Source organism: Emys orbicularis, chromosome 25 (assembly GCF_028017835.1).
Source record: "Emys orbicularis isolate rEmyOrb1 chromosome 25, rEmyOrb1.hap1, whole genome shotgun sequence".
NCBI lineage: Eukaryota > Metazoa > Chordata > Testudines > Emydidae > Emys > Emys orbicularis.
The window spans coordinates 6,155,174-6,168,497 of NC_088707.1; the positions used below are offsets into that span (position 1 = coordinate 6,155,174).

Here is a 13,324-nt window from a genome sequence, read left to right on the forward strand (position 1 = left end):
TAGACACTTTCCTACTAAAGCCATCTGGGTTTAACATCCTTCGCATGCCACTGGCTTCAGACCGATCATTCGTCCCTTTTCTTATTTCACTTCATCGCAAGATCATTCAATAAGGAAGCGACGCATCTCTCAGTGAGAGCCCTCAACATTTGCAGGGTTGTTGTTGTTATTTTTTTTTTAACGATTCCCTGAGTTTTCCAGTAACTACAGGGAAAGGGTGTTTTTATTCTCCTCACGTGCCTCTGGAGTAGAACCGGATTTTGCCTTTGATTTCAATGGAAGCCGTATCGAGCCTGCGTCATCTCAGTGCGTGCTTCAAATACCGCTTCTCAGATTCTGGGATGAGAGGAATGCAGGAGAACTGTTAGCTTTTAAAACAAACAAGAATCTTGTGCAAGTTCTGGAAACTCTATAAATGAATCTCTGTCCGCTTGCCAGCATGCACCTAGGGTCCTGTTTTTAAAAGGATCCAAGCTCGACTTTTAAAATAGCAGAACGAAAAAACAACAACAACAATAGAACCACAAAATGTTTATCTGGCGTTTATCTCATTTAAAATTCACACTGAAACAAAATCCAGTGATGGGCCCTGCAAAGCCATTGCTCTCAATGCAAGACAATTGGGTTTTTCATAAACACTTATATATTTGCGTGTTTATATGCATATATAAAAAATGAAACAGAGTGGAAAAAACATGAAACTATGCCAATAAAACGCAGGCGTTTTCTTGATATAAAGATGGAAATTTGATCTTTAAAAACAATCAGTAACAATTATACTAAAGGCTTGTTTGAATTATATATACGAACACATACGTAATTACATATGTAATTATTATATAATTATGTATTCCAGCTCAGATAATTATCTTAATTTTCACACTATCTAAATTATTTTAGCATTAATTTTATATTCTAAACTTTATTTTCGGGTTCCCACGCTCTTTTATTGAATTCAACAGCCGAGTTTATAAAGCGATGCAATTTTGGTTCAAATATTTGAATGAAAGGCTCTGTCGGATGTATTTTCATTAAGTGCGGTATAATTTATTTTTTTTAAAAGAAGAAAATATTGTCACTGCTGTTTTTATCTGATTTCGGCCGGTTAAATCAGATAAAAACATAGGAAGCAGTGCTCCATAGAAAAGAAAATATTTGACCCCAGTATTATTTGAAATATTTTCAAGAAGAGAATTATTCCACTTAAATGGCTCCGTTTTCCTGCAGCGGTAGATGAAGAATATTTTGTCTCCACTTTTAAAAATCCGGAATGTAGGTTTTGCATTTAGATTTGCAGAACTGGAATGACCCGCTTGATTTATTTTCATATTTCCTTGTCTCCTGGCTAATGTTCTCGTGTCAACCGCAAAATTCCCCAAACTAAATAAACATTTCCGGAAAAGTGAAAAGCTGTCTAGTTATACTAGTAACTGAAATACTGGTAAACTTGGGGCAGCAATGGTGCTAGACACCAGGTATCCAAGTGGATCACAAGGTACATTCTTCTCAACTCCAAAATGTGTTGTAGGAGAGATTTGTGTATACACTGAATGCTTAGGAGAATCACCCTAATTTTTTTTTCTTACTCCCCACGTGGATTTTCTTCCCAAGATTCATGTCTGGTCTACAATTAGATGACGAAACAATAATGATCTGTTTCCAAGGATTCGTAGTTCTGTGTTTGTCTTTTCTCCTGGATCCCCTTCCATTTTTCCCTCTAGAGCTGACAACTGCTTATTGTGTTTGTCTCTTTTTCTCCCTTTCATATCCCTTGATAAGAATTTTGCTCGGGCTTTGTTTTGTTGGGTAGTTGTTTTGTTTTGTTTTGTTTTGTTTCCCCCAGCTCAGAGGATCCTGCTCACTCCGTCCCGCCGCCCCAAGTCAAAAAAACCTGCCCAGCTATTTACCTTAAAGCGTTTCTTACCTTGCATGTATATGTGTATATGAGTGAACTGGGTAGACCTAACAAACATCAATCACTCTGGCTTGTCTAGGTTTCAAGTTAAATGGGAAAAATCACCTTTGGCAGCCATTTGAGAGAAATCCAGAAAATTCTTCCTTTTCGGTTTGGGGGGGGTGGAAGAAAGGGCATTCATTTTACCTGGAAAATTCCTTTGCACATTTTTTTAAGTGTTTCCTCCCCCCCCCCTTTTTTTTTTACAAGACTTCCAAGCGTTTTTTCTGCGCTCGCCCTATACAGATCTTCATAACTCTCACCCTCCTATTTTTTAAAAGATTTTTTTTTGAAACCCCCCCCCCCCACTGCATTTTTTCGTCTCAGTTCGAAGCGGATGTAACTGAAGATAATAAAGGAGGGGTAAATTCAGAGGGGTATATTTCAGGCGTGGAGCAACTCAGTTGTATAGAGTCCGGGGTGGGTGTGTGTGTGTGTGTGTGTGTGTGTGTGTGTGTGTGTGTGTGTGTGTGTGTGTGTGTGTAAAAAATATAAAAACTAGGATACAGAAGTCCTTGCTCAAAGATGCCTCTTCTACCGACAGTATATGTGCGTGGGTGGGTTATAAACCACACAAGTTCTTGCATGAAGGAGACCCTTGTACAAACCTTATGTGTGTTATGGAATACATCAAGCATTGCTCTAAGGACCCCTCTGATACAAGCAGGTAGGCAAATAGTCCATTGTTAGAAACCAAACCCTCGCGTGACCTCCACCATATTGTACCGTGCGCTTCTGCCGAATCTATTTGCATTGAATAAATTACAGCAACCAGTTCATTAAATCACTATGCTTGTCTCGCCAACCGAGATCTCAGACTAGATATAAAAGCGAATATACCTGAATGCAAATTTCGGAAGATTTCTAGCGCTCTCCATGCCCCAGAAGTACAGAAATGATTAAAGTGCTGCGCTTAGAATGGATCCTAAATCAAATATTAATGAAGCCGGGGATAATATTAATGTGATTTATTACATTATTGCTCACGGTGTTTTGGTTTGTTTATTTTAGATTCCAGTGGGGGGGGGGATTTGGAAATATATGATCAATGGGTTTAATCCTGTAAGATACCTAGAAGAAACCTTCAGGATATGCATCTCTTTCCAAACATACGTAAAAGTCTCGATTTCTTCTAATTAATTGATTAGCCAAGAGCGATTCCAGACGCCAGAAGACCAGACAAAAAATTGGGGTTTCTAAATTTAACTCACGGGGCCAGTAATTTAGTTTGTTGATTCTCTGAACCCCATTGTTTCAAGGTATTCGAAATATAATTCCCAGCTCATTGTTTGTCTCTAGAATGTCAACGGCACCCAACGCATTAACTGGAAGAAAGCGGATTGCACAAATGTGGCTCAGAACTATGCCTGTATACTAGCTTCCATCAAATGCATTTTCTGCCTTATTCTTTACTTTTTTCTTCTGTCTGTCTTGCAAGCCAGTAAGCAATTCTTTTTCTTGTGCAGCCCCGCTTCTGCCCTGCCCAGAAATCGCTCTGCGTGACCTGCTTGCTTGTGATGTTTTGTAAGTAACAAAGGAAAGTGCTGGTAAATTGGGATTAAGTTCATTCGCTTCAGAGAGACAAAATAAACCACCATGAAGCCCATATCCTGACGGCTGCACTGCATTCTCCAGTAAATTCTGATCTCACTGGTGTACATCCGGAGTTATTCCGGATGTACATCTGGGGAACTCAGCAGAATCTGGACCGAGGCTAGCAGCAAAGTACTCCGGATTCCAGTGTCAATGGAATCCAGTGTCAACAGAACCCTAGTGTCAATATTTCAGCTACCAAGTTAGAGATCTGCTTGGCCTGCTCATTCATCGCTCTGGAAATGGGCTGATGTTTAAACACTTACTTCTATCTCTGTCCAGGGGAGAGAGAGAAAGAGAGAGAGAAATGTTCTGTATTTGTGTGTAGGTATTTGTTTTGTATATGCCTGTGTATCTTTTTAGGTCTATGTCTGAAAGTGTTTGTGTGTACGTGGTTTTAGGTGTATGGCTGTGGCTTGTTTATATGTTTGCATGTTTCTGTGTATGTGATTGTGTGTGGATGTATGTGTGGGTCTCTCTCTCTCTCTCTCTCTCTCTTTGTCTGTGTGTGTGTATATATATATATATATATTTGTATGTCTGTGTGTAATTGTTTGTGCGGTTTGTGTGTATGTGTGAGCGCGCGAATACAGATTCCTGCACCATGAATTTCCACAGGGTTGAGCTTTCTTATTTTTTGTCCCCAGCACGCCCGATAAGAGAAACTCAGACCTCGAAATAGACAAATAAAACATACAGACACTATGAGATGGGCACTGCACTCTGGATTTTACAAGGCAAGACCTCATGACACCTTTTACACTAGCAAACAGAAGATGGAGCTCTTGGTCTTCTAATAAGCAGGCGCCTCTTTAACACCAATCTCTAAACGTCTTCTGATCCTAGGAGGCTCTTTCCTAATTATTCGTGGGGGGGGGGGGGTGTGCTCAGAGTCAAGGTCACTGCTGCCTAATGGTGTAGGGAACTCGGTCTCAGAGGTCAAAGTTAAGGGCTGAGTTATTGTGGCTCAGAGAAGGCCCCTCCCACTCGCAGCTGGGAGCCCCACCTCTGGAGAGTTGAGAGAGAAAGCCATTTGCTCCTCCCCCCCCCCCCCCCCAGCCATCAACCGTTCCCTCCATCATCCATATCATAGCCGTCTCTAGGTTACGCCCATCAATACTGAATGAGCAAGAGAGTTTGATCACACCCAGCCCCCCCCCCCCCCATCCACCTATCACACCTGGGCTCTCTCCCACCAGCCACTCGTGGAAAATAAAATGTCACAATCTTGTTTGGGTTTTTTGCTTGGGTTTTTTTCCACCCTCAACATTCACTCATTCCTGGGAGTCGGGGGGTGGGGCATACAAGTATACTATGCAGTTATACTGACATGTGTAAGAGCAGGGGGGAAATACAAGCACTGGGGAAATAGATTAATTATTACTAATTGCAACACAGATTGAGAGAGAGAGAGAGATTTCTGCCCAATCTATTAACCCTACGCTTTATATTTATGGGACTGCACTTATGGTATTTCCCTCGAGTCAGGGCTCACAGATTGAAGATTATGGCATCTTGTAAATATGAGAAATACAACGTCAAAAGGAAGAACAAAGGGAAGTTGTTAAACAATGGTCTGTCATTATTTAGGATACACGCGGTGAGTTGAGTGGTTAGGGCTTTCCAAAAAAAAAAAAAAAGTGTACAGGACATTTTGTGTTTGATTCGCCTTTACATAAAGCGAAAGTGCCAGTCGCTAAAGTCAAGTTCAAATACATCTGTGGTGGAGGAATCATTGCTGGAAGTTTCTTCCTCTAAATACTGAAAAGATTCTGTATGATATACTTTAAAGAAAAAAAGCAATTCATATACCAGTTGCTTCTCTGAAATCGTACCCCTAACCCTAACAGATAAAATAAGCTTACAAGTCTAGCAATATTATTTCACTATGTTGTTATAGGCCTTTTTTACAAGGTCTCATATTATCTGACACTGGTATTGTACTGGAGATCCTTTCAGCATATGGTATCAAATGTACGAATATGACAGGATATTATGAAGAACTGGAGAGCGGAAATGGGTATAAATATATACATATAGTACACAACTGTATCTGTGTGTATGTCCGTATACATATATACATAGAGTTGTGTGTATGTGTATCTAAATAAACGCACTAATATATTTAGACGCACTCATGTATGCACATACACATATATACAAGCATTTATGCACACATACATTATTATATTACATACATTTGTGTGTATAAATGTGTGTACGTATGTGTGTAAATATATATGACAAACATAATGTATGCACATGTGTATATATACATGCCTTGTACACACACATACACATATACGCATGCATACATATATCATATACATGACTATATATACACGACTATAAATATATATTCAGTCATGTGTCTTTGTATATAAGCATCTATATGATATATATATGCATAAATGTGTGTATGTATACATATAGTTGTATATATAGTTGTGACTATATATAATATATGTATAGTTGTGTATATATAGTATATATATATAGTTGTATATATACACACTTGAGTACTATATATATTCAGTAGTTAGTGTATTTATATATAAGCATATATATGAATGCAAACGTGTATAAATGTGTATGTTCATATATACGTCTGTATATATATTCAGTCACATGTGTGTATTTATATATAAGAATATATATATATCAGACTGTAGTTTATAAGGCTAGTTTTCTCCTGACACCTAAGTCTTTAAGAAATTGTTAAAACTATTCCCTTTAAAAAAAGCCTCAACTCCACTACCGGGCGAGTTTGGTGCACACGCTGAACGAGACGCCATCCAGAGCCTTCTTACGCATTTGGAATTTATTAATTCGGTTCATTGAGGCGGTTTTCTAAAGCGCTCTCGGGAACGGAGCCCCTACAAAGAGACAGCGATAGCGAGACTAAGACGTTCATGTGGCACTATAAGGCAAACCGGTAAACCGCACACACTCCGTTACAGCCAGACGGGGTCACGTCGCATCTTCTTAAATCATTGGCATTTGGGGGTTTAACTTATTAAAGAATCAGCAACAAGCAACAAGCGCGTCCTTCGCCTGGATTCACTGGGAGGGAGCTGGCGGGCGTGGGGCAGGGATGTGTGTGCAGATAAGTCAAATGTCCAGGTGATGATTCCCGCCCCCCCCCCCCCATTGTTTTTTCTTTACATCTCAGGTCCACACAGATCCAACAGGGGAGCACGGGTGGTTGTGTTGTTATGATAGTGTTGTTGTCCTTGTTACTTCACGGGGTACTGCTGGTTTTGACTTTGGCCACCACTTTCTTCTCTTTCACCCTCCTGTTCTGAAACCAAATGGTGATCTGTCTCTCCGTGAGGTTGGTGGCGGCGGCGATCTTCCTCCTCTTGTCCTTGGTGATGAATTTGCTGCTGGCGTATTCCTTCTCCAGCTCCTTCAGCTGCCCCTTGCTGTAGGGAATCCGTTTCTTGCGACCCCGGAGGAAGGAACTGGCGTCCGGCGGGGGCTGGCCCACATCTGAGCGCGGAGAAAGAACAGAGCTTAGAGTCGGGGATAAAGACTGGCTGAACGCACAGGGGCCTGGGAAACAGACAAGAACGCTGCATCTAGGGCGTGTAACTGACCAACGCCAACATCCCCCCTTTCGTTATTTCTCCTGGATAAAGTGGCCAGGACATGCCTGAACCTACTGAGGCTGGCTGCCCAGAGAAATCTCGCTCGTCAGTCGCTGCGCTACCTGCTTTTACTTTCAAATATGGCTCCTTTTCTCTTCTATCCCATTTCAGTGGGCTGCCGTCTCTAAATGGGGACAACAAAGCGCCCTTTTATTTGTCTAGAACAGGGGTAGCAACCTATGGCACGTGTGCCAAAGGTAGCACGCGAGCGGATTTTCAGTGGCACTCACACTGCCCAGGTCCTGGCCACCGGTCTGGGGGGCTCTGCATTTTCATTTAATTTTAAATTGAAGCTTCTTAAACATTTAAAAAACCTTATTTACTTGACATGCAACAATAGTTTAGTTATATATTATAGACTTCTAGAAAGAGACCTTCTAAAAAGGTTAAAATGTATGACTGGCCTGCAAAACTTTAAATTAGAGTGAATAAATGAAGACTCGGCACACCACTTCTGAAAGGTTGCCGACCCCTGGTCTAGAATGATTTCAGCACAATTAAATTATCCTTCCCTGCTTTTTTAGTAAAAAAAAAGTCAAATAAGTTGCAAGGCTCCCTGCTGGAACTGAATCACATGAATACCTATTTACTCGCTTAGATTTGTGGCCTATTCCAAAGCATATGCTTGAATGGGGGGGGGGGGTATGTATATATTATTCCCATTCAGACATTTACCTTGCAATATGGGGCATTTTAAGTGTGTGTGTGTACACAATATGTACATTCTAATATGGGGCACACACACACACACACACTTAGAATGCCCCATATTGCAAGGTACATGTCTGAATGGGAATAATACACACAGACACACACACTTGCTTAGATTGTGGCATCTTGCGGAGTGCTGCAGAGAACCTTCTTAAATCGGAATCAATCCTGGAGTCTATTTATTTGCTTCTTAGACCGCGCTCGGTGTGCCGAGTTCTGGGCATCATTACAGCAGAATTATATCGGCAGCCTTCTACTTGTTTGGAGTGTGACATGTTGCCACTGTACATCCCTGACCTGGAATATCCACATCTGAAAACTTCTTTACAGATCCCTTCCTCGTTCCACACTAGAGCAACCATTTCAGCAAAGTCACCTGCCTGGCACATCCGTCTACCTAAAGCTTCCGAGAGAGGCGCCTTAAGCCGAGAAAGCAGGGCAAGGGGTTGGGGACATTACCTGCAAAGGCAGATTTCCAGAAGTGCCCAGCCTGGCTTTGATCTTTGGGGCAACACATCTGGCTGTTCCAACCGCTGGTTAAAGCCCACGGCTGGTGGTAACTGTCCACGGGTAAAAGTGTCTCATGCCTGGGATCTCCCGGCCCACCTATGGTCTGAACTACAGAAACGTCCAGGTAGCTAGCCCTGGGCTGGTACGGGCCTGCGTAGCCGGGGTAGAAAGCCAACTCTGTCGGTCGGGTCTGGTAGTCATCAGCCGCCGCTGGGGTGTCCATATATTTATCCGCAGAGTAGCTGGACTGGGGGCAAGGTTTGAGGGCGCTCCTGGCAACCCGACAAGAATAATAACCGCTGCCGAAATATCCATAAGGTAAAGGCGGGGTGGTGGAGGAACTTTGGGCGATAGCAGGGCACGGAATGCATTGCTTGGAGGGCTCCCCGGGGCCTGCACCGGGCGCATCCAGGCTGGAGTAGGTAGAGCCCTGCAACAAGGCAGGAGGAGGGGGCCCTCCTAAGGCAGAGTGAGCCACCAGATTCCTGCACTGGCTTGCAGCAAAACTGCCCGCCCCCATGAGCCCCTCCATGCTCTTGGTACTTTCATCCAGCTCCCCGGCGCTTGCGAAAGTCCCAGAGTCCATGCAGCGAGGTTTGCAGGCCGGTGCATTGGTCAGATCACACTCAGCAGCATTTGGGCTCTGGGAGGGAGGGCTCCTAATCTTTTTAAAAGGCTGGGAACTGCAGAGGAGGCGGCATTTCCTCCAGCCAAGCTGCTCTGACGCAAACTACGTGGCTCTCCCCAGCCGAGTGATTCATTGGCTGCTGAGAGTCCGAGGGGGGAAGGGAAGAGAGAAGGGAAGGGGGGGGGGAAACTCTAATAGTCTTATTGCGAAAATGCTTTTATTCCAGTTGTGGGAAAAATAAACCTCTGCACAAGCGACAGGCTAAACAAAATCAAGCGGGGGGAGAGGGGGGGGGGAGAGTTTTTGCTTTTCAAACTGCATCTTACCAAGAAGGAGCGGGGAAAATACCAACATTCCCAGTGCGAAAAAGCTAAGATGAAATGGAATTCCTGTCATTCATTGTCTACCTTCTTTCGGGCAGATCTGCTTTTGCACTAGAAGCTACACTTTAAAAAGAAACAAGAAAAAAAACGATACCTATGCAGGAATATTTTCCCCACGAGGAGACAGAACAATTGGCTGAACACGTTAAGAATTCAGAATCTCATTGTTTCTGAAACTTTAGACGGCTTTAGAATTGCTTCTATTTTATTTAGAATAAAGTTAGAATAACTTGAGAAGTTAATATAGGCCTTCGCATGTTGCAGTTCATAACGGCTCTCCTAAACCGCACTGTTTTCTGACTGTTTCATGGCTAGGAGTGTGTGTGGCTCTCTTTCCCCCTCTCTCTGGCTGAAAATGTTCATTCAATTATTTTTGATTTTTTAAAAATATGTTTTTTATTTAAAACAGCGAGCGAGCGAGAGGGTTTACATAACAATTGTAAAAGACAATGGTCTCCTGGGAGGGAAAGAATGAAGAGACAGGGAGGGGAAAGCCATGAAGGAAAGGATAAAATGTTGGGGAAAGGGTGGGAGTAATCAGCAATGCTACAAAATACTGAGTCTGCCATATAATTGCAAAAGCTGAAAAATCCTCTTGCACTAACTATATGCAGAAGGAAAGTCTGGGAGGATTTTTTTTAAGGGCTGCATTAATCCACACCAGACGCAGACTTTTCTTATTTTCACTGGGTGGTGGCATGGCATTGAACGCTGTCTCAGCTAACATAATTGCGCTTTTTAAAAAAAAATCGAGGTTTTCCATGATAGCTGCTTACAGATGAGCTGCCTCGGTATCTGGAAGAGTTTCTGAGCGAGTAAATAATTCGGGCATGCACCGCCAGAGAAGTTTAGAAAAGTTTTTGAATGAATACACAATTGAGACGTAGGTGTGTGTACGAGAGAGAGAAAGAGAGGAACGGAGTATCTAACGTTTTTGAACGAATAAATAATACATATACACACTCTCTCTCATACAGACACACGTCTCTGATTTATGAATTCATTCAAAAACTTTCCCAAATCTCTCTGTGTTTTCCTCTCTCGTACACACGTGAATAAATAATTGTGTATGTGCACCATGTCCATTTACATGCTCATGATGCTAATACGCACATATACCATCACACGCAAATATGTGTCTGTTTTCCTTCAAAAAAGCGTTTGGTTGAAACTTATTCCACTTCGCCTGTTTTTTACCCAGAGGATAGTGTTCATAAAACCACGCGCATTTCCAGGCAGGCTTGCCTCACATGACTATTTGAGGTTAGTCTGAGTGGATTTTGTTCTTTTAGGTTTATTTTTATTTTTAATGTGCAAAGAGAAAGTTTTGGAACGCTGAACAACCCTACTGGTAGAGTTCTGCTTTCTGAGATTACACATCTTAAAACGCCCCGTCCTGAGACTTTAACAAATGAAATAATAACACAGGATTTGGGGAATTCAACAGCTGAGTCAAGGGAGAGAATTATTCCAGGAGTGGGTGGGTCAGCTTTTGTGGCCTGCATCATGCGGGAGGTCAGACTAGATGATCATAATGGTCCCTTCTGACCTTAAAGTCTATGAGTCTATGAGGTTTTAACCATGTCCCAGAGTTTAAAAAAAATTAAGAGTATTTTAAACACAGGGATGGGCACATCAGAAATAAAGCGAGGCTGCTAATGAGGGAATGGATTAAAAGGAGGTCTTGAGCGCGCATTCGTCCAACCTAAATTTTCAAACGTCTAGTCACTCAAATCTTTAAAACGTCCCAGGATTTTAAATTATGACTTTGTTCTTAGTTCTGGTTGGAGGCTTGCTCTTCTTATACAATGTCTTGCGTTGTGTAATTTATTGCAACCATATTTTGGGGGCATTGGTCATAGCTCTGGTCGCTGACAAAAGCTTTAAATAATCATTAGTTGTAAGCCAAAAACATGACATCCTTTAAAAAAATCAGTTTAGCAAAGGAATAGAAAAGAAAGACTTGTTTCCAATAATCTCTCTCTCGTCTATCTATACCCATGTGTGTGTATGTGTGTGTGTGTGTGTGTATATATATATGTGTGTATCCGATTAATTAGCTATTTTAGATCAATGATGGAATGGGACATTATCTTTGCAGTTAACCATTACCATAGGCAAGTTCTCTGCTTTACTCACATGAGTAACCCATTTTAAATAAATGATGCAGACAAGCAGAATCCGGCCCTGAAACTCTCAGGCAGAATTCACTTTTAATTTATTTAAAAACGTAAAAGTGGGGGGTGGGTGTCCTGTCCTTCTCCCATCGAAATCAACGATACATTTTGCAACTGGACTCAGCGACAGCAGGATTGGGCTGTAGGTTCACCACACACAAACACAAAGTCTGGAGATCAAAACGTGTCCTGTCATCATTTTTGTTTCACACTCTCTAGAGCCTTGAAGTCGCTTATGCGTGAGTCTTGGCCAAATTTTAGTTTGGTTTCTCCTTCAATTTCTTTTTAACTAGCAAATGGTCCTAATTTGTATTTAATTTTAAGACTACGCTATTTTCATTTCAAGGCTATTTTTAAAAATATATCTATTTAAAAGCGGCCACGTTTTCTTCATTGTCTTCATTCACTCCTGTTTCCAAATAATTCTCCGAGCTTGGGAACCGGGCTGTGATACCATTCAACCAGTCAAATGTTTGCAGACAGGGGAAAAACACACTAAAGTCTTAAAATGCTCCTTTGCATAAAGGTCAGACATAATCTGAAGGTCAAGGCCAAGTTGAAAGTTAAGAGTCTGGCGCTTTTCTATTCAGCAGAGCTCTATATACTGAGTTGACCTTTGCAAGTCCCTAGTCCACCGTTCCTTTAATGGGGCAGACACCCCGAAGGCTATTACCAGCAATGTCTGACTTTAGAATTCACAGCTCGGTGTTAAACACCACCCGACAAGACAGTTTTACTACCCTTTAACTAAGTTGGCCACTGTCTAATAGGTTACGCATCAAGAAATACAGAGATTGATTTTCGCAAGTTCCTAACCAAATGAGCAAATCCACGGATGTCAGAATAAAATGTGAATAATAATACTGCACATTCGGAAGAAGCTACTGAAGGCAGAATGATTGCGGTTTGGTGATACGGTAGAGTCCTCCAAAGAAAGTCTTTTGGGAGGGGTTTGTGGTTGTTTTGTTTGCTTTTTTTTTTTTTTTTTTTTTTTTTTTTTTTTTTGATTGGTATGCAAGATTTTTTTTTAAAAAAAAGTAGGGTACGAAAGCACATCTATGATGATATTATATGTCCAGGACGTTCAGAGAGTAAACTCAGTCCAATATATCTCTGTCCATATCCTGCAATCCTTCCTTCTGCAAAAGTCTTACTGAAAGCAATTGTGTTGGTTGCCAGAGTAAAGACTACAGGTGGGGATTTAGCTTTGTACCCAGAATCACCTGATTTATGACAATTCTCTGTTTGGGTTGATACAGCCCAATGGATTAAAGTTTTCCAAAACTGTGATATACGCCCAACTTTTGATTCCAATTCCTTTCTATATAACACTGAAATATGCTACAACAAATTTTACTGTAGACATAGTTTAAAAGATGGGTTCCAAAAGTAAACTTAAAATATCCTTTAAATTTTACATTAAGCTTAAACATAACAGTCAGGAGATTTTACAGAGACTTTTCTATCTAAAAATTAATATCACTTTAAGATGCTTGTCCACAACAGTGGAACTTATTTTGAACACTAAAAAGAAGGTTTCTTTTTTAAAAAGAGAACTTCCTTTTAGTGCATGGATTATAGCAACCATGAAGCTGATATATACGCCATCTGGAAACTGAAAAGCCGTGCACTAATTTTTAACTGTCTTTAATTTTTCCAAGCAATTGAAATGCAAGTTAGCGAGAGAGAAAAAAACCCCTCAAAGCTGTTTAAGTGGG

The 13,324-nt window shown here is 41.3% G+C and overlaps 1 protein-coding gene across 1 annotated transcript; it reads right to left on the reverse strand.

Annotated features, from left to right (window-relative positions):
- Positions 1-6,788: 6,788 nt before the first annotated feature.
- HOXB13 (homeobox B13) lies at positions 6,789-9,004 on the reverse strand. Its single transcript, XM_065422726.1, has 2 exons — positions 8,368-9,004; positions 6,789-7,039 (listed from the first exon to the last, which is right to left on the reverse strand). The coding sequence occupies exons 1-2, from the start codon at positions 9,002-9,004 to the stop codon at positions 6,789-6,791; spliced, it is 888 nt and encodes a 295-aa protein (XP_065278798.1).
- Between the last annotated feature and the right edge of the window lie 4,320 nt (positions 9,005-13,324).

Bases quoted from the DNA above. Each gene is read 5' to 3' on its own strand.
- HOXB13 (XM_065422726.1), bottom strand. From the start codon at position 9,004: ATGGACTCTGGGACTTTCGCAAGCGCCGGGGAGCTGGATGAAAGTACC. The intron at 7,040-8,367 runs GTAATGTCCCCA...CTCCGCGCTCAG, and splicing joins CTGGAAATCTGCCTTTGCAG to ATGTGGGCCAGCCCCCGCCG.